The sequence below is a fragment of the Biomphalaria glabrata genome, chromosome 13 (assembly GCF_947242115.1).
Source record: "Biomphalaria glabrata chromosome 13, xgBioGlab47.1, whole genome shotgun sequence".
NCBI lineage: Eukaryota > Metazoa > Mollusca > Gastropoda > Planorbidae > Biomphalaria > Biomphalaria glabrata.
The window spans coordinates 5,127,052-5,145,286 of record NC_074723.1 but is presented as its reverse complement, the minus strand read 5'-3'; the positions used below and the strand labels follow the sequence as shown (position 1 = coordinate 5,145,286).

At 34.1% G+C, this 18,235-nt stretch overlaps 2 protein-coding genes and 1 long non-coding RNA gene across 3 annotated transcripts; 2 read left to right on the top strand and 1 right to left on the bottom strand.

Moving 5' to 3' along the window:
- Positions 1-229: 229 nt before the first annotated feature.
- On the top strand, positions 230-3,912 carry LOC129922358 (tetratricopeptide repeat protein 36-like). The gene is made up of 4 exons (XM_056008173.1): positions 230-385; positions 1,336-1,524; positions 1,919-2,020; positions 2,783-3,912. Exons 1-4 carry the CDS (start codon positions 274-276, stop codon positions 2,935-2,937), a joined length of 558 nt encoding a protein of 185 aa, XP_055864148.1. The 5' UTR covers positions 230-273; the 3' UTR covers positions 2,938-3,912.
- A 2,058-nt stretch (positions 3,913-5,970) lies between these two features.
- On the bottom strand, positions 5,971-15,200 carry LOC106078833 (deacetylase Atu3266-like). Its single transcript, XM_056008171.1, has 7 exons — positions 14,734-15,200; positions 14,273-14,389; positions 12,081-12,231; positions 10,351-10,433; positions 9,327-9,485; positions 7,783-7,980; positions 5,971-7,068 (listed from the first exon to the last, which is right to left on the bottom strand). Exons 1-7 carry the CDS (start codon positions 15,014-15,016, stop codon positions 6,806-6,808), a joined length of 1,254 nt encoding a protein of 417 aa, XP_055864146.1. The 5' UTR covers positions 15,017-15,200; the 3' UTR covers positions 5,971-6,805.
- A 79-nt stretch (positions 15,201-15,279) lies between these two features.
- LOC129922359 (uncharacterized) lies at positions 15,280-17,647 on the top strand. The gene is made up of 2 exons (XR_008774369.1): positions 15,280-15,445; positions 17,114-17,647. It is a non-coding gene; the product is annotated as an uncharacterized LOC129922359 (long non-coding RNA).
- Positions 17,648-18,235: the final 588 nt, after the last annotated feature.

Sequence of the window (18,235 nt, the reverse complement as noted above, 5' to 3'; positions counted from 1 at the left end):
ACACTGTTATCTTCCAGGCCAGTGAGAGGGAGCTCTTGTTCACTTTTGCTGGCTTAGAGTTCCAAGAGCTGAAGGCTCAACTCTACCTGACAGTTTCAAGAAAAAAAGGGGGGGGGATCAACACCAAAACCTTTGCTGCGCTCAAGAAATATAGTGACTGTAGTAGTGCTAGCGCAGTTTTCGATTTATTTTTAAAATTGATATATAGGTTAGGTCTGTGGGCGTCGGCTAAACCAGAAGCTACCATTGGCTTTTTTAGTCACATTGTCAGAAATGGCTTCTGAGAACATAAGACTTCCAAAACATGACCAAGAAATATTAAATCAAATCTTAAACCCAAGTTTACCATTTGTTGAAGAAGATGATAATGAAAACAAGAAATTAGGTAGATCTAAACCTCGAATATGATAATGCATATATTTATAAAATATCCGACAAACGTAAATACAGCTGGCTCTATTTTAAGTGACATGACATAAGTCATAAGTCTCATAAAGTCATAACTTAGTGTTAGTCATAACCATCATGATAATCATAAACTAACTCAACTGTAACAGTACATTCACAACAGTAACAGTGACAACACTGACAACACAACGCCAACAGTCACAGTGAGTTAGTACAGTTACTCATTTCATTCAACTCATTGAGTTAGTAAATAAGTAATAAATTAGTAACGTACGTAGTAACTTTAAATAATAAATAAAATGGACGATAATTAAATAGACTTAAGACAAGTTAAGACTCTAACCAAGTACTCTAACTTTTGATTCTATTTAATAAGTATCTAGCCTAGTAGTACTACTACAGTGAGTACTAGTAGTATACATAGCCATAGCTGTTAGATCTAATTAGTTTATCAGTTAATAATATTTAATTAATGTGTTAATAACTTAATATTAACTCACTGCTGACATTGCTGATTCAGTGATTGCTGTATAAAGTTATAAAGTAAGTAATCTAGTCATAATAATAAATAATAGTCATTTGTCACTTAATGTATATATATATGTTAATGATAATGTTATGATTCTTCTATCTCTCAACACTCAATCATAATTAATTTATTCATATTTTATTTTAACAAAAACAAGAGGACTACATATTTTATTGATGATATTGAATAATATAAAATAATATTGTCATAAATACAGTACCACTACAGTCTACATGTTGAAGATGGGTGAGGTGAGGATGGAGCATGTGACCATTGACTGCTGGGATGGTATGATTGCAAAGTGCCTTGGATCAGAAAGATGTTTTTTTAACATATCCATGGTTTGAATGTTTTGACTATAATTATCTGAAGTTCAACAATTTTACTTTTTATTCTAGAAGAAGGAGTAGAAAGTGAAGAAGTGAAAGCAGCCAAACTTTTGGAAGTAGCTGGTGTGAAATCTGCTGAAACAGGCAACATAGACGTTGCTATTGAGTTTTTTACAGAAGCTATGACTGTTGCTCCATTGTGGCCTTCACCCTACAACAACAGAGCCCAGGCACTGAGACTGAAAGGTGATATTGAAGGTAATTTGTAATGAAAATGTGTTTTCTTTTTTTTTTTATTTTGTTCCACAACCGTTCTACATTTTTTTTTATTTCACTTTACTTGGCCAGGTTAACAATTTTACTAGGCCAAAATAAATAAATAAATAAATTTGGGTAAGACAGTATAATTTGTTTTTTAGCAAGATCATATTCTAACTGATAACTTTCCAAATCAACTCAGTGGTCTAAAAATATGCATTGTATGTTTGCCTTGTTAATAGTAGTTCTGATGCCTTGCATGCATAAAATAGTTTCATAATTCAAGTTTAATGTCAAAGCTATTTAAAAGTGTATTGTCTTTAGATTAATTATAAGAAAATTGTTTATTTTAAAACTGTTTCATTGGATATCTTTTTTTTTTCATCTTTGCTAGGTGCCAAGACAGATTTAAACAAAGCCTTAGAGTTAAGTAATGGTGAAGGAAGTGTTGCATGTCAAGCATTTACTCAGCGAGGTCTTATTAGAAAGAAAGAAGGTAAATACTGGAGTTACTGATGTTAATAAAACAATTTTAATGTACCCTGTCTGTTTCTGGAAACATTGGAAGTGTGTTGATACTTAATTTTAGCCTCGGCTATTGATTCTATCAACAATAAAAGTTTCTTCGAATAATCTTTCTATTTGCTACATCATAATGGTTTTGTTGTGTTCTTAAAAGTTTGAAATTTAATTAGGTTCAGAAACCAAGTGGCTTTAAGCTGCATAAATTTGGATATGATTATAGTGGAAGAGTAAATAAATATATCCTGTTAAACAAGACAACATAGCTATCCAGTTTTGTGTCAGAGATTCTGAACTTCATGTCACTCACAGGCAACGGGTGACAGCAGAGAATGTTGAAAATACTTTTCACCTAGATACAAGAACATTGCTCATGATAGTGACCTTTATATTCCGCTATGTGAGCTTTGCTAGATAAAGCAAAATGTTTTTTTTTAAAAAAAGGAATTGCAGAGAAGCCTATTGTATTTTGTTTTAAATTCTCACATTCTTACATGAAAGGCTACAGTACTTATGTTAATAGTGTCTACATAAAATATTGTCCATTGTACAATGCAAAGTAAATACATCTGAAATGTTGCAGTAGTGTTATTGCAAAGTCTACACTGATTATAACACTTTCCCAAATATATAGAAATATAATTGTTTCATTGTTAGTATCAGACATGTTGAATAATTTTCTACAACAATTAAAGCCTATATATACATTGTTGTTCTGTTGCTTTGTATATTTCAGGGGATGAAGAGGGAGCTAAAGCAGACTTCACAAGAGCGTCTGAGCTTGGCAGTAGGTTCTGTAAACAGGTCTTAGCATCCATGAACCCTTACGCTGCATTGTGTAACCAGATGTTGAGTGATGTCATGCACAAAATGAGAAGTGGAGAAGCTTAGATTAGTGATGCTCAACTCAAAAGTCATTAATAAGTGTCTAATTATAGGCATATTTATTTTTACATTGTATTAGAATTGTGTGTCCATTTTATTTGGTTGAGATATGAAGGTGTTCAATTATTGTAAAGACTCCTTTATACATTCCAGCTAATGGTACTTTGGTAAGGTGTTTGCTGTTTTTTTGGTATTGGCTAAAAATTGTACAAATACCCTAGTTTTGCATTTATAATGCATATGTTTATTTGTTATACCTTATCGTGCAACTCTAGATCTGACATTATTTAATATTCAAGGGACCCAACAGTTTTATTGTTATTGTTGACTTAAACACACATCCCAGTGAGTCCACATATCATTTGAATGCCATTCAAGTCTACAAGATTGATATTCATGTTATAGTAGAAATAAGTTCTAAATCATTTCCAGTAAACTTTTTGGGAAAATCCTCATTCGCCAACTTCTGTTCCTACCAACTTTATAAGACTGATTGAGGAGCAAATAAGAAAATGTTTCAGACAGCAGCATAGTATTTAGATTTGTAAAAAATAATACAAGATGCTCAAATGTATTAAAAAGAATTTGTTGAGTTCCTAGAGTGGGACTCTAAGAGCACTTTTGTCCTAATGGTCGATTATACCACCAGGAACTGCACATCCCATCATGATATGAAATCGAAAGGCCGATACATCCAGATGGCACTGCGTAGTAGTGGCATGCAGTTAGTACTTCACATGTAATGTACAAGAGAAACTGGTTTGAAATTATGTTTTGTCTGCTTATAAGTAGTATTAAGTGTGATGCATAATTGTAAGACAAAGATCCTCAAGGATAATACAAAATTATTATTATTATTTAAGTTTTGTTAGATGTCTATTAAATCTTTAGAAATGTTTCTGTTTGTGTCTCCTAATGATGTGACGAACACATGCATTTCTTTGTTACATTTAATAATAAAGATTGCATTGGACAAGCTCAGTCATGGGTTAATGTTTGACTGTTGTATTCCCACAGCTCAATGATATTGATAACATGTTCCTACAGCTGCTGGTTATGTGCTTTGTGCTTCAGACTGTCATGATATTTGTTTTGACTATGAGCCCTGTCCACTACCCTCCCCTGCCATCCTGAAGAAGGTTTGGGCCAGGACATAATAATCTTCATTTGTGAAGGAACTTTCCAAACTTACACAAAAAAAAGGGTTGTGATAGATTTATATTCTTGAAGCTAGCTGGTGACCAAAAAAATGTTTATAATTAAATACTCCCCACAGCTTTCTTATTAATAAAGCTTATATCAACTCACCTGTCTTTCTGGTAAAAAGTTTGTGTTATTGGATTAAGATGAAATCTTGCACAATTATTTTCTTGTACCTGACAAAACAAGAATCAATTTAAAAAAAAACAAAAAAAAATAGTCTATTAACTACCCGTATTGAAAATTAATTATTTTGTTTGGTAATGTACAAGGGAGAGAAATCACTTGTTGGGCACTATTTAGGCCATTTTGTGCTTCAATTAATTTGAGGAATATTTCTCCTAAGCTACTTTACTTTTTGGGTAATAATTCAAAATTTTGGAAAGACAAAGGCCCTCTTGACACTAAAATCAGACTAAGTTTGTGAATCTTGGACACTGCAGATCTAGAGAGGAGGATCTAGCCATGGAATTTAGATGCTACAGAAAGATACTAGGTATCAATTACAAAGACTGCATCACAAATGAAGAAATTAGAAAAAGTCCTTAATTGGAGCCAAAATGACCTGCTAACTACTGTAAAAAAAAAAGTAAACTCTTATCACAAGGTCCTCAGTGCTCACAAAGACCTACCTATAGGGAACAGAGCCAGGAAAAAGAGACAAAGCAATGGGAAAACAAAATAAAATAATGGACGAGTCTGTCATCAAAAAAGATTCTATAAAAGGCAAAAGACAGAGAGGAATGGAGATAGATTTAAACGGACTACTGATAGGTGAAGATGAATACATAATTCACAGCCTTAGCATGAATAGCTAGATCTATATGCACAAAGCATGTTGAAAGTCGGCTAAACAGTTTTTTATTACATTTATTTATTAAAGCATGTTGATGTTAATCCAGCCTACCCTATGGACCTATTAGTTAACACTCACACACATTTAAATAAAAGCTTGAAATCTTCTATACACAAAACTTAATTGTTTCTTACAAGTGTCTGCAGGCATTCTATTTCAGCGTAGAGATATACAAAATACAAATTAAATATTTTCAACATACCAGTATCACTCTACTGGCTCAAACCTACTGTTAGCACTTTTCAGTAGTCACATCTTCATAAGAAAACTAAAATTCATAAACCATGCACTCAAAGCAAAATGTATCTGATTCATGGATCAGTTTTGGCCAGTACACCTCTTGCAGCACAATTACAGTGGACCTTTAAAAAAATGTGAAAAGTGTACCAGATCATTTCAGATCATCAGGAGCTTCCAACTTTCTATTAAAACTTGACTAAACTTAATGAGAATTTTTAAGATCTTATGTTGTACTGATAATTGTTGTTTATACAATGCTCTAGAATTGATTGTCTATTAACACTTTCAAGTTCAATTCTCAAAAAAAAAATGTAGCAGTTGAAATTCAGAAGTTGCAACAATTTTATGATTTTTACACACATTGCAGGCCCAATTTTGACTCTAGTTGCAGAGAGAAGGAAACAGAGTCTTGTGTTCATTTTAAATTCCCATTAGACAGGTTGGCTTGCTATTGACATGTATAGAAACATTTGATACATAATCCTATTTTGTTTTTCAAGGCCTTTATTTTTTAGCCCTAACCGTAACTTTGGAAAAAGATTTCAAGCTCTATCACTGAGTTTGATGATATGAAATGTGGGCATGTGGTTCAGAAAAATTTTATATACTGGTATAGCAGATCTGAACAAATTAATGTCAAAACTTTTGCATTTTTTCCGGAATTCTAAGGGCAAACTTCAATACAAGTCTCTAATCTAATCTTATAGTGACTTTATTAAAATATTTGAAAGAAAGACAAGTCACAATTTGAAAGAAAAATTTATTGTTGCACTATAGACATCCCATTCAATTGATTTTGTATTCATTCATTTGATTGAAATCACATACCTACTCAAAAGTATTTGGCTATAATTCACATTATTGTATTCAGTAAGTTAAAAATTGTGCGACTTTCATTAAAATAAGCTTCTTTGACATAAGATATGAACCAAACTTTCACATAAATTGTATTTTCAACATTAAAAAAATTGTATTCACACTAACACTTAAATTTCTATCTTACTTTATCTTATATAATACAGACATTACTTCAAAAAAGAAGATGATTACTTTCTATACAGTTTATATTCAATTAATGAAAAATTTGGATAAAATGTTTCTTGTGTCTAATGTTCCTTCAGATAATCTCAGAGTCCAAACCTCCTGCAGGATGGCAGCAGACAGAGTATGAACCAGGGACCATGAAGAAAACCGAATGACAAGTCCAGTGCGCATACCACACGGCCAGGCGACTATCCAATATGCCAATGCCTGTCGTCCCATGAACTAATGAAGTGTACAGTTTTTGAATCACTTAATTTACAATAAAATTTAAAAGTTAGTAATGTACCCACTTTCAGACTTTGCAATCTATGGATCAGATGATGTAAAGGTCATCTGTTTCTTTGGCTCATTTTTAAAGAAAGTGTCATGTGGCCAGCATAACAACTGATTGCCTATGTAGATTTATAAATACAGAAAATTAGGTTTTAAATTATATTGACATTGATGATTTGATTGATGAATTTCATAATAAGAAAAATGAGAAAAGCACTTTAAAAATCCAAGACTATACATTTAATTAACACTATATTTGCCTTAAACTAAGTTTTGCGCATCTGCCTTCATCTGCACCATTCTATTGTAGCAAATTTCTTGACTGGTGGTATTGGGCCAGGCCCTATTTGATGATACAGGAAATTCTTGACCGCCAACATAGACAGCAACGGGAGTAAATGCCTTGCGAATGGTCCGTATCTCACCCGCACAATCTTCTAGTGGCTCCAGAACATCCTCTATCTTTAATATTGTTATGTCAGCATTCATACCGACACCTAGACTACCAATCTCTTTTTCTTTGCCTGTATTTGTGAACAAAGACACAGAAAAATGGAGTCAATATATTTTTGAAATGATGAAGTGGTCAAGAAAATCAAATTCTTTATCAGGCCTTCAATCTTTAAGTTGTTATTACTTCAAATAAATCAAATTCTTTATCAGGCCTTCAATCTTTAAGTTGTTATTACTTCAAATAAATCAAATTCTTTATCAGGCCTTCAATCTTTAAGTTGTTTAACCCGGCACTTAAACATATGCGCCTATTTTAATATGCCACCCTTATCTCAGATTAGACTCTAGAAAACATTGTAAAAGTGCTACATTGAACTCTACAGTCAAATCCGGTTAATCCACCATGATGCTTATTTGGACCAAATCCTAAACTTCCAAAACAAATCCTATTATACAAAAAAAAAATCCAGCTGGTTATTAAAACAAAAACAATCATGTTTGGATGAGTTCTGAATTACCATACTCGACTGTATACCAACAATAGAGCATAAAACCATTACTACTGGTAGTGCTTTTTTTGTAATAAAAAAAAAAAAGTTACTCAGTGATGGATTGCCTAACTATTAACTACTAATAAATTAATAATAAATGTTAAAATACAAGAAAAGTAATAATTTTTTCCCCATATTGAAAAAGGTGCCAGTATGCTGTACTGGTGCGTACCATCACAAAAAAAGCACTGACTATTGGTATATATTCTATCAAAAGTAAATGTAAGACTTGACCTATAGCCCTAGCAGGAGTTGAGGTAACTGCAGCTATCACTTGCTCCAAGCCCATCCCAACATGCAGCAGTTTGCTCATTACACAAAGTAGGTCATAGGCTGGACCATGAATGTCTCCTGAATGTAGGTCAGTGCTAATTGTGTCTGGTAGGAAACCCCCAGCAATACATTTCTCTGCAACAGACCACATGAAGGAACCTGAAAAAAACAGAAGCATAGAATCACGATAGTTTAATCGATGACATTTTCAAAATATTTTGGATATCTTTATACCAAACTTATGAATTTTGTATTTAAAAAATGCAACTATTGTTGCAGCTGGAAACAGAAGATTATCAATGATTAATAACAAATCCAACGCGTCCAGCAGTAAAGTCAAATACCTTAACTCTGCATAGCAGTCATTATGTTATCAACCCATTAAAGTTGGTTGAATTCACATTTATAAAAAATATTTATCTATACCAAGTATTTAGCCAGTTCCCAAGCATTCACTCACCATGTCTTGCTAGGGAAGTGTGACAAATGATATTTTCCCAAAGTTCTCTAAGTAATCCCTATGAAAAAATGGAGAGAAATAAAATGGGCAAACTGGCAACCTATCCGAAGGATAACCTTTATGTTCTTAAGGTCACTGGGTTTCATGTCAATCTTATAAATATTTGTTGTCTCTAAAATGTACCTTACCAATGTCTAGCAGAAGATTTTAATTGCTCAGCTAATATTTAATTCAGCACATTCTATTCTTTAATTTTTCCTTGACTTATTATTGAAAGGGGGAGAATGATCATTCTTTCACAGAAGGAAGTGAATAGTGGTGTAACTCTGCTGATGTCTGGTTTGTTTGGTCGCACTAATTTCATGATCTACACTACAAACAACCAAATTATCTTCCTTAAATCTTTCACTAACTGCTCCTAATCAACTTGTGTGCAACGTGTTTCTGAGTTTTGATGAACCTAGCTTGCAATCATTTTTAACATTTACCAGTAAGTTTTAAGCTCAAGTAGCCTTCTATTTTTGTAAAGATCTTTAAGTTCTTATCAAATTTTTTCTCTCCCATACAAGTGAAGCTTGATACCAGGTACATACTGTGTTCTCTAGGCAAATATTTTTAATAGCATTAATGTTGTTCATTCCAAAATTTTTAATTAAATTTTCAGTTTTAACCACTTTGTGAAGAAATGTAAAAACCTTTTTTAGGCTAACACCTTTAAATGTTTCTGATTGTAATGTTTTGAAGTTAACTTTCCCATTAGGTCTAGCCAATCTTTCTGACACACTAATTCTTTTTTTTTTCCAATAGAAGGAACAATATGGTTAACCTAATCACAGACCAACAGAAAAATCCCAATTTAATTAGCAGTAACAATGTTGAAAAAAATAATAGAGCTATACTCCCACTTAACTAGATGTTAATTGCTGGAGGCCTACATCATATGGTGTGGGGTTAAAGGTTACTGAGAATACCCCTTTTCCCCATCTCATTCTAAAGGACATTTCTCCACACACACTCAGCATAAGCTTGCTCTAGTATGATTTACCTTGTCCGTGACCTATATCAAACAAGACTCCTCTTGTTTTGGCTTCAAGGCAATGTTTGCTTATGGCACCTGTGTCATCCACAATGGAACAGCTGTGGCCGTGAAAACAATGGGTGTAAATATCACCTGCCCTCAGATCTCCTGGACAGCTCAGCTTACCTGCTCATTTATTAACACCATGGTAATTAGTGAGAGATAGACAGAAATATAACAAATGTGGCCTTTTTAGAATGAGGGCCTATGTCACTAAACAATGATACTTTATTCTCAATTAAGCCTAAACTTTAGCATAATGTGTGGCAGCTCATATCAGACCTATCCTAAAATACATATTCCTTTTTCAATATGCTTGGACAAAATTTGTACGAATGCTCCTTCTTTCCTAGTGCTATTAGAGCATGGACATAAGTTGCCTGAGTCAGCCAGGAAAACCAATGACTTGGCAGAATTTAACATTGGTTAACATGCATGACTAGATGCATGATGCGTAGGATGTAATCATCTTCTTTTATGAAGCAATGTCTGTATTTTATAAGATAAGATAGGGAAAAATGTGAAAATCCCCCTGGGCCCACAAAGGAGTGTTTTTTTACATTAAATATTACGCAAAATACAGGGGCCCCCAAAGAGGTTAAGCCCCACGGACTCCCAAATGATGGAAAATTCCTAGCTACGCCCCTGACAAGTGGGTTTGAGTTTGAATACCTATGTAGACCAAATTTAAACTGACTTGTGATTACTTAGTGATCAGCATGAAAACTTTTCTCCTAAATAACCTCTCCACTGTCTACAAAACAGATTAAACCATAATGCACTGAGTATATAATATGTTATAGCCTAAAAGACATGCTATACAAGAGAAATTGAAAAAGAAAAAAAAAATCCACAAAAAAACACTGCCATACTGCATTAAATATATTAGATGTTAGCAATTTAAGCTACCATCATAGTTTCCCTATTATATCTATACTATACAGTACAGTAAGTAGCAGTAACTAATTTATATTCCAAAGTATTGTACTACCTACATCTCCATGACCAATAGAAGACATGCTGTGATGGACCATGAGTGGTACTCCGCAAGTCCTGGATGCCTGGAGGGCACGTCTGAGCACAGAACAATTAGAAATAAACATAAAAAGGCTTAGAGAATAAGAATAGTTTAAAAAGAAAATTTAATGTCAAATAGATAATAATTGTGTAAAGCATAAAATTCTTGTGATATTTTGTTTTTATAAAATCTTATAACTGATAAACTTTCTCAGAAAAAAAATGAAAGGTAGAATTCTTATGTAGTTATTCTTAGAGTAGATTATAATTTAGTTTTGCCATTAGTGGCCTTAAGTAGTCTTCCATATAGAGGAAATAAACCAGACAATGGAATGTTCATAGTGGGGAAAAAAGAATGTAATTAGAAAAATAGGGAAGAGGCTAAACACCATCTCTACTAAATGGAACCTCCAAAACTCTAGTCCAATGTAGAACATAGATGCTAGTGAATGGAACCTCCAAAACTCTAGTCCAATGTAGAACATAGGTCCTAGTGAATGGAACCTCCAAAACTCTAGTCCAATGTAGAACATAGGTCCTAGTAAATGGAACCTCCAAAACTCTAATCCAATGTAGAACATAGGTCCTAGTGAATGGAACCTCCAAAACTCTAGTCCAATGTAGAACATAGGTCCTAATAAATGGAACCTCCAAAACTCTAATCCAATGTAGAACATAGGTCCTAGTGAATGGAACCTCTAAAACTCTAGTCCAATGTAGAACATAGGTCCTAATAAATGGAACCTCTAAAACTCTAGTCCATCACAGAATAAATGCCTAAAGAAAGGAATCTCCAATGCTCCCTTGAGATAACAAAAACTTAATTCAGGGGGACTTCCAAGGCATAGTGCTTCCACCCAAATTTGGGCTTGCAACCTTTGGGCAGTCAAGCTATTTACTTATCAGTCACCACACCCAAGTAATAAGCAGTTTGGCATTGTGATCTTTCTACCTACTTTACTTTTACTTGCTAACTTAGCATGACCGAGTGTTTTTAAGTTGGCAATGATGTACAACATTCTAGAAGATTATAATTTAGTTTTGCCATTAGTGGCCTTAAGTAGTCTTCCATATAGAGGAAATAAACCAGACAATGGAATGTTCATAGTGGGGAAAAAAGAATGTAATTAGAAAAATAGGGAAGAGGCTAAACACCATCTCTACTAAATGGAACCTCCAAAACTCTAGTCCAATGTAGAACATAGATGCTAGTGAATGGAACCTCCAAAATTCTAGTCCAATGTAGAACATAGGTCCTAGTGAATGGAACCTCCAAAACTCTAGTCCAATGTAGAACATAGGTCCTAGTAAATGGAACCTCCAAAACTCTAATCCAATGTAGAACATAGGTCCTAGTGAATGGAACCTCTAAAACTCTAGTCCAATGTAGAACATAGGTCCTAATAAATGGAACCTCTAAAACTCTAGTCCATCACAGAATAAATGCCTAAAGAAAGGAATCTCCAATGCTCCCTTGAGATAACAAAAACTTAATTCAGGGGGACTTCCAAGGCATAGTGCTTCCACCCAAATTTGGGCTTGCAACCTTTGGGCAGTCAAGCTATTTACTTATCAGTCACCACACCCAAGTAATAAGCAGTTTGGCATTGTGATCTTTCTACCTACTTTACTTTTACTTGCTAACTTAGCATGACCGAGTGTTTTTAAGTTGGCAATGATGTACAACATTCTAGAAGATTTCACCTGTACGCTTCCTCCTCATTCTGTCCATTGTTTGAGATAGGTGTCCCTAGTCTGAGCTTCACGCCAACAATCATATCTCTGTTCTCATTGATCGTCTGGATACATTCGTCTGCTCTGATGGCATTCAGGGAGTCGCATTCGCCTCCACTATCTGAAAATAAATGAGACAGATGAGTTTCTATTGCTTGTTTTAGAAAAAAGATTTATGTCAATAGCAGTTTTAAAACACTGAAACAAAATACTTTTTTCTGATACAGATAGAACTAAAACTCCTATACTTAGAACTAAAACCCTATGTAACATCATCATATGTTGGATCATGTGTTTGCAAGAGTACTGAGGGACTGACATGTTAGCCATTTAGCTACTTGAGGTTGTGAATTAGCATTACAAATATTTTGTTGCTAAAATACTGGTGTAGTGATGCTATGAAAAACTATATATATATGTGCAAATACTTGAATAATAATATGATTTAAAATAATAAATAACGCTTCCAATTTTTTCTCACATTTTGCATTGAGTGGGGTTGGGAGGGGACTATATCCGGTGATTTAGAATTTATTTAAGCTCCAGGACCAACAAAAGGTAATACCATGCCCAAATGCTAGGACAAATTTGTACAATAGCTCATTTTTCCCTAGTGCTATTAGAGCATGGAATGGGTTGCCTGAGCCATGCAAGGACAACCAATGACTTGGCAGAATTTAACTTCTTGATTAACATGCATGACTAGATTGATTTAGGGACTTGCGTAAGACATAATCACCTTCTTTTTTGAAGTAATGTCTATATTTTATAAGATAAGATATAATTTTAGACCCTTTAGCGCTAGGTAGATTTTATTTTATGTTTCTGTTGGAGATGAGGATGTCATGGCCAGAAAAAAGCAGTGCTGATTTCTTTATTCAATGAATGTAAGGTGCCCAACAGTGTGTTGGTTTCATCATGAACATCAGCATGTCTCTTGTTTTGCTTAGTAGTGTGCTGTGACAGTTGCCTTAAATAAATCCTTTCATTCTTCCTGGTCGGCAACTGTCTATGGCAGAATATCAAGAGATAGGCCGGCCCATTCTTTCATGTTGTCCAGCCAAATTTCTTTGGTCAACTTTTTCTTGGTGCTCCATCCACCGTACCTTGAACGATTACTTTTGACAGTGAGTTATGTTTTGCAATATGATCAAACTATCTCATCTATCATCTTTTCACAGTATTGAGGACCTCCTCATTTCAGCCAGACACAGTGTTTTAAAAGTACAAAGTCATCTGTTTTCTTTTCCTGGTGTGGGATTAGGAATGTTATTAAAATTTTACCCCCCCAACAGGATTTGAAATAAAAACATCTTAGGTAAGAAGCCAAACACTATTTCTCAACCACTATGGCCACAAGATGGACTCAGAATTCCCAAATTATAAGAATTGAACCCAAGACCTTTAGTTTCACAGCCAAGTGCTTAAGTTGAGGTTTATATATTAAATAACTTGTTTAAGTTTAATTGTTTCTATGAGGATGGATTGTTTTTTTTTTTATGTTCACATTTTTGTGTGACAAGTTTATACAATTCTTTGTTTCTCTCCACACTGATGTGATGGACATAACAACACAATGTCATTTAGAGCTTATAGGACTTTGTCATTGTTTTGTTTTACATGTTTCAGGTGCTACTTCTGAATTGAAGATTATTACATACTGGCCCAAACCTCTAGCAGGACAGCGGAGGATGGCTGCAGGCAGGGTTCAAACCTGGGACCATCAAGATGACAGTCCAGAGCACATATCACATGACCAGGCAACCATCCATAACCACAGTTATTGTTTGAACTACGATCATCATGCAATTTTCTCAACCTACATTGTAACAACTAATGGATACCCATAAAACAATTAATATTAAATACATTTTTTTTTAGTTACACAGCTTTTAAACTTAAGTCTCAAAATCTCATTTCAAATCCCAACCTCCACCAACCTGGCTCTTACATTTGAGCAAACAAGTTAGTTTTAAGCCTATTTTATCCCATCACATTTAATTCATGATTTCAGATAATGATATGGTGATTGAATTGTCATGTTCTCAGCATCAAATGGACCAAGAGGAGGCCTATATTACAAACTTGCACACACCCTGAAAAAAAGACAAGAAAAATAAATATTATATATATAAACTTTAAAATTAGTCTAATTGTTTAACCTTTCATAACACATCCTGCTGAGGCTAACCCATGCTGGACAATGTGCAGAAAACTGTAGACCCTTGTTTTGCTTTTCTCAGCTATAAACTTTCTTAGCCCTGGGAAAGTTGAGGCACCTAAAGAGAGAAAAAAAACCAAAAAACTTTTACTTTTTGTGTTAAAAAACTATCCAATTTGTGATACAAAGAATTGCTAATAATGGGGGACAACTTTATCTAGGGAAAACCAAAATATGTATATTTTTGAAGTTATGGTTCCTGTCCTGGTTTTTATATATATATATATATATATATATATATATATATATATATATATATATGACCCCAGTTCTTGTTTTAGATCTGTAGGTGTTTATTTCAGACATTATGCATCTAATTATATCCTGTGTACCATTTTTAAATCGTATCTCCGCTGGAATGTGGCGGAGGTTGAATCTGTCCTTGATTGAAATGCCTCTTACCTGCACTGCCTGCATCGACTACAGCAGTTACTCCCTTAGCTAAGCACGTCCGATCCACATTTATTCCCAAGGGTGTGGCATATTCGTAAGCATGGACGTGGATGTCAATTAATCCTGGTGTTACAATACAACCCGAGGCGTTCACTAAGCTCCACTGTCGAAAGCCGTCTGGAGGGTTGCCGATACTTGCTATACAACCATCTGAGACATAGACGTTTGTGATTTCGTTTATCTGAAGAGCCGTGTCGATCACTCGCCCGTTTTGTATAACAAAATCTGACATTTTTTTTATTGTTGCCTAGCCGAGTCAATCAATTAAGAGTTCTGGACTGAATCATTATTCTAAAATAGATCTCTAAATCTATATCTAGTAGCCTAGCCTAAGCTACAGCTATCGCATTGTTTTGTCCTAATTTGATATGCTAGGTTATGCGTCATTGAAGTGTTGTGTTTTTTTTTTTCTTTTTGCGCCTAGACGAGGTTTACATTTATAGCTATAGTCTGTTTCTGACGAAATGTCTGACGGTATTGATGGCTGCCGAAAAACACTTCGACGAAGCTGAACAATAATAAATTGCAAAGCCTTCCCTGCTGCGTGGGTTTGAGATCACGTGACAGGAGCTCGTATGATTGTCAGTCCTAGGCCAACTCAGCGATCTGGGAAAAAGGATTTTATCTTCTACTAGGTCGAAAGTCTAAGCCAATTGGAGGAGTATCTATTATTCCCTTTTAGTTTTAAAAAGTTATTTCAACACCGACATGATTAGGATAGCGATCGTTAGCAAAAGTTATATTTTGACGATAGATCTAGTCGGATTCTAGACCAACATGCAAAACTAGTAGCCTGGGTTTTCCGAAGCTTAAATTATGTTAACAGAAATGGCGTCTTCTACCTTGCTTCAACGAGGCTGCAGGCGCTACATAGATTTATCTACCAACTAGTCTATATATCGCAGCCTTGTTCGGATGGTCGTTTGCGATTCTTATGAAGCGCTAAACTTTTTTCTTGTACAGCAGGCGTAGTGTTTACTTGTTAAATAAAATACACTTAGTTTTTATTTAAGCCCTAATTCTAGTCTTTGTGGCTCTTTAGATCTAGAATTAGAAGTTAGTGGGGGGTTTTCCCCCCATTAAAATAAGATCTAAATCATATCTAGATGATGCATGTCGCGTAAGACGTAATCATCTTTTTTGAAGCATTATATAAGACAAGATAATTTAGATCCAGGTCTCGAAGTGACCGTTGTATTGTTAATGTATTGACAATTTTTGAGACGAATGGTGTAGATCTAAAATCTAGATATAGTCAATATAATAAGGTTTTAGAATTTAGATATATAAATCTCGATATTGTCTAATTTTATAGTTGATAATCGATTCAATAAAAATAGATTTAAATTGGGTGCCTTTTTTTTTTTTTAGCGGCCCCCGAAAGGGGAAAAGACGCTATTAGTTTTGTGTGGCCTGTCTGTCCGTCCGTCCCGTTTAGGTCTCAGAAACTAGAAGAGAAAAAGCGATAAAATCTTTTTTTTTAAAATCAATTATGCAGTTTTTTTTCATGAAAATACACCATTTTTACAACTATTTACTATTATTAGTAACAAACACTGGAGGCTTTTTTTACCATATTTTCAACACATTTATGCATATGCTTTTAGATTATATATATATATGTATTTACAAGTATATTGCTAAGTTATGTAAGTTCTGTCATACTAAATACTACATTTACAAAAAAAAAACAACACTTTTTTTACAGAGAAAAAATCTATTTACTATGCAAATAAGTTCGGCATAATTTAAAACAACAATTAATGTAGTAGTGACCTGCAGAGTATTTACAGTACCACTGGAGGCGAAACGAAAGGACTTTTATTTTATTATCATACGATAGCATTTGTTCTTGAGGCTTTGAATAAGAGACTGACCCTTTACAAAATAATTAGATGAATCAGATACTCCTTATATGACATTAGTTAGGCCAGGTTCACATCTAACTTCACTTTCACCTATCCCTTGGTCTGCTGGACCTTTGGGGCACCACACAAGATCTGTCATTTTCCTTTTTACCTGCCTGAGTGGACCACTTCTGATAGAATTTAATACCGATATTCTTCTGAAAATATTGAAACCTGCCTTTTTTCCTGCCTGGGTGGACCACTTCGGGGGCCGATTTTGAGTTTGTGTTTCCACACAAACTGTTTTTGTAACCTTATTCATTTTGGATTTTATGCTACAGGCTAAAGTAAAACATAACATCATTTGACTATCGACTTTCTCAAGTTGAATTTAGCTTGAATAAAAAAAATACACATTAGCCTACATATTGAAATGTATTATTTGACTAAATAATTTGTTTGTTTTTTTTTGTTACACATAGGTTATAATGAAGTCCACATCAAAAGATGTTTGATTGAAGGAAAGAATTGAACATGGAGATTCCCAGTCCTATCTTATTTCATCTTATGTGAATGAATGAAATCAAATTATTATATTTAAACAAAACAGCACACACCAGTAACTGCATACATTTATGCACTCACAGAATGTAAGCTTGACATTTAGATCTACATTCTAAGTTGTGTAAAAAGGACTACATCTGTTTACTTTTTTTATTTACAATTCCTCTTATCAGCTTGCATATTTTTCAGGGGGGGGGGGGACCTAGACACGGATCTTCGAAACGGCTCTTACGATTTTCCCAGAAATGTGACAGCTTTTGTACCGGTAAATCGATGGACAAAAAAAAAATACTTGCTAATTGGCCAAACCAGAAAATTGGTTTGACAGTTAAATTTTTTTCAAAACATAATCTAAATTTGGCTTACGTCTTATAATTTTGAACACACGTCAGTGGGAATTCCCGCACGTATTCAGTAAAGAGTTTGAATAAATGAGATGTTCAGAAACAATTCGCATACGTCTTACCTAGAAATCTTTAGCTGGACTGCTTGAATTAATTGGTGACATTTATACATATTTATATAATGTAATTCTATCTCTCAAACAAGATCCAATATTCTAGTCTACAGTACTGTCTTTCAATGTTTTTCGAAATCTGATCGACATCACCAAACTGTAATTTTTATACTTGGGCATAACTAGGATTTTGTTCGGGGGGGGGGGGGGTGTTAAATTATCCCTTTTTAAAATTATTTTTTTTGTGTACCGGTACGCACATAAATAAAATACGACTAAGTACGCTGACGGTATGATCATTACAAAACATAAGAAAAACAAACAAAAAATACTTTAAAAAAAAAAGCTTACGCGTAGATCACATTTGTAATACAATTGCTTTTTTTTTTTAAATTGATTCTTGTGTTGTCAGGTAAAAGAAATAAATGTGCACAATTTTAGCTTGACTCGAGATTGGGTGTAGGAGAAATGACGTGTAGGAGAAATGACGTGTAGAAACTTTTTACCAGACAGACAGAGTGAGTTGATAGAAGCTTTGCAAAAAGTGTTGTAAGGAACGAGATTCAGAAAATTGAAGCGTTAG

Excerpts from the sequence above, each read along its gene's own strand:
- LOC129922358 (XM_056008173.1), top strand. The coding sequence starts at position 274 with ATGGCTTCTGAGAACATAAGACTTCCAAAACATGACCAAGAAATATTA. Across the intron at positions 386-1,335 it reads TAATGAAAACAAGAAATTAG|AAGAAGGAGTAGAAAGTGAA; the intron begins GTAGATCTAAAC and ends TTTTTATTCTAG. Across the intron at positions 1,525-1,918 it reads ACTGAAAGGTGATATTGAAG|GTGCCAAGACAGATTTAAAC; the intron begins GTAATTTGTAAT and ends CATCTTTGCTAG.
- LOC106078833 (XM_056008171.1), bottom strand. The coding sequence starts at position 15,016 with ATGTCAGATTTTGTTATACAAAACGGGCGAGTGATCGACACGGCTCTT. Across the intron at positions 10,434-12,080 it reads AATGAGGAGGAAGCGTACAG|ACGTGCCCTCCAGGCATCCA; the intron begins GTGAAATCTTCT and ends TTCTGTGCTCAG. Across the intron at positions 9,486-10,350 it reads TATTGGTCATGGAGATGTAG|GTAAGCTGAGCTGTCCAGGA; the intron begins GTAGTACAATAC and ends ATAAATGAGCAG.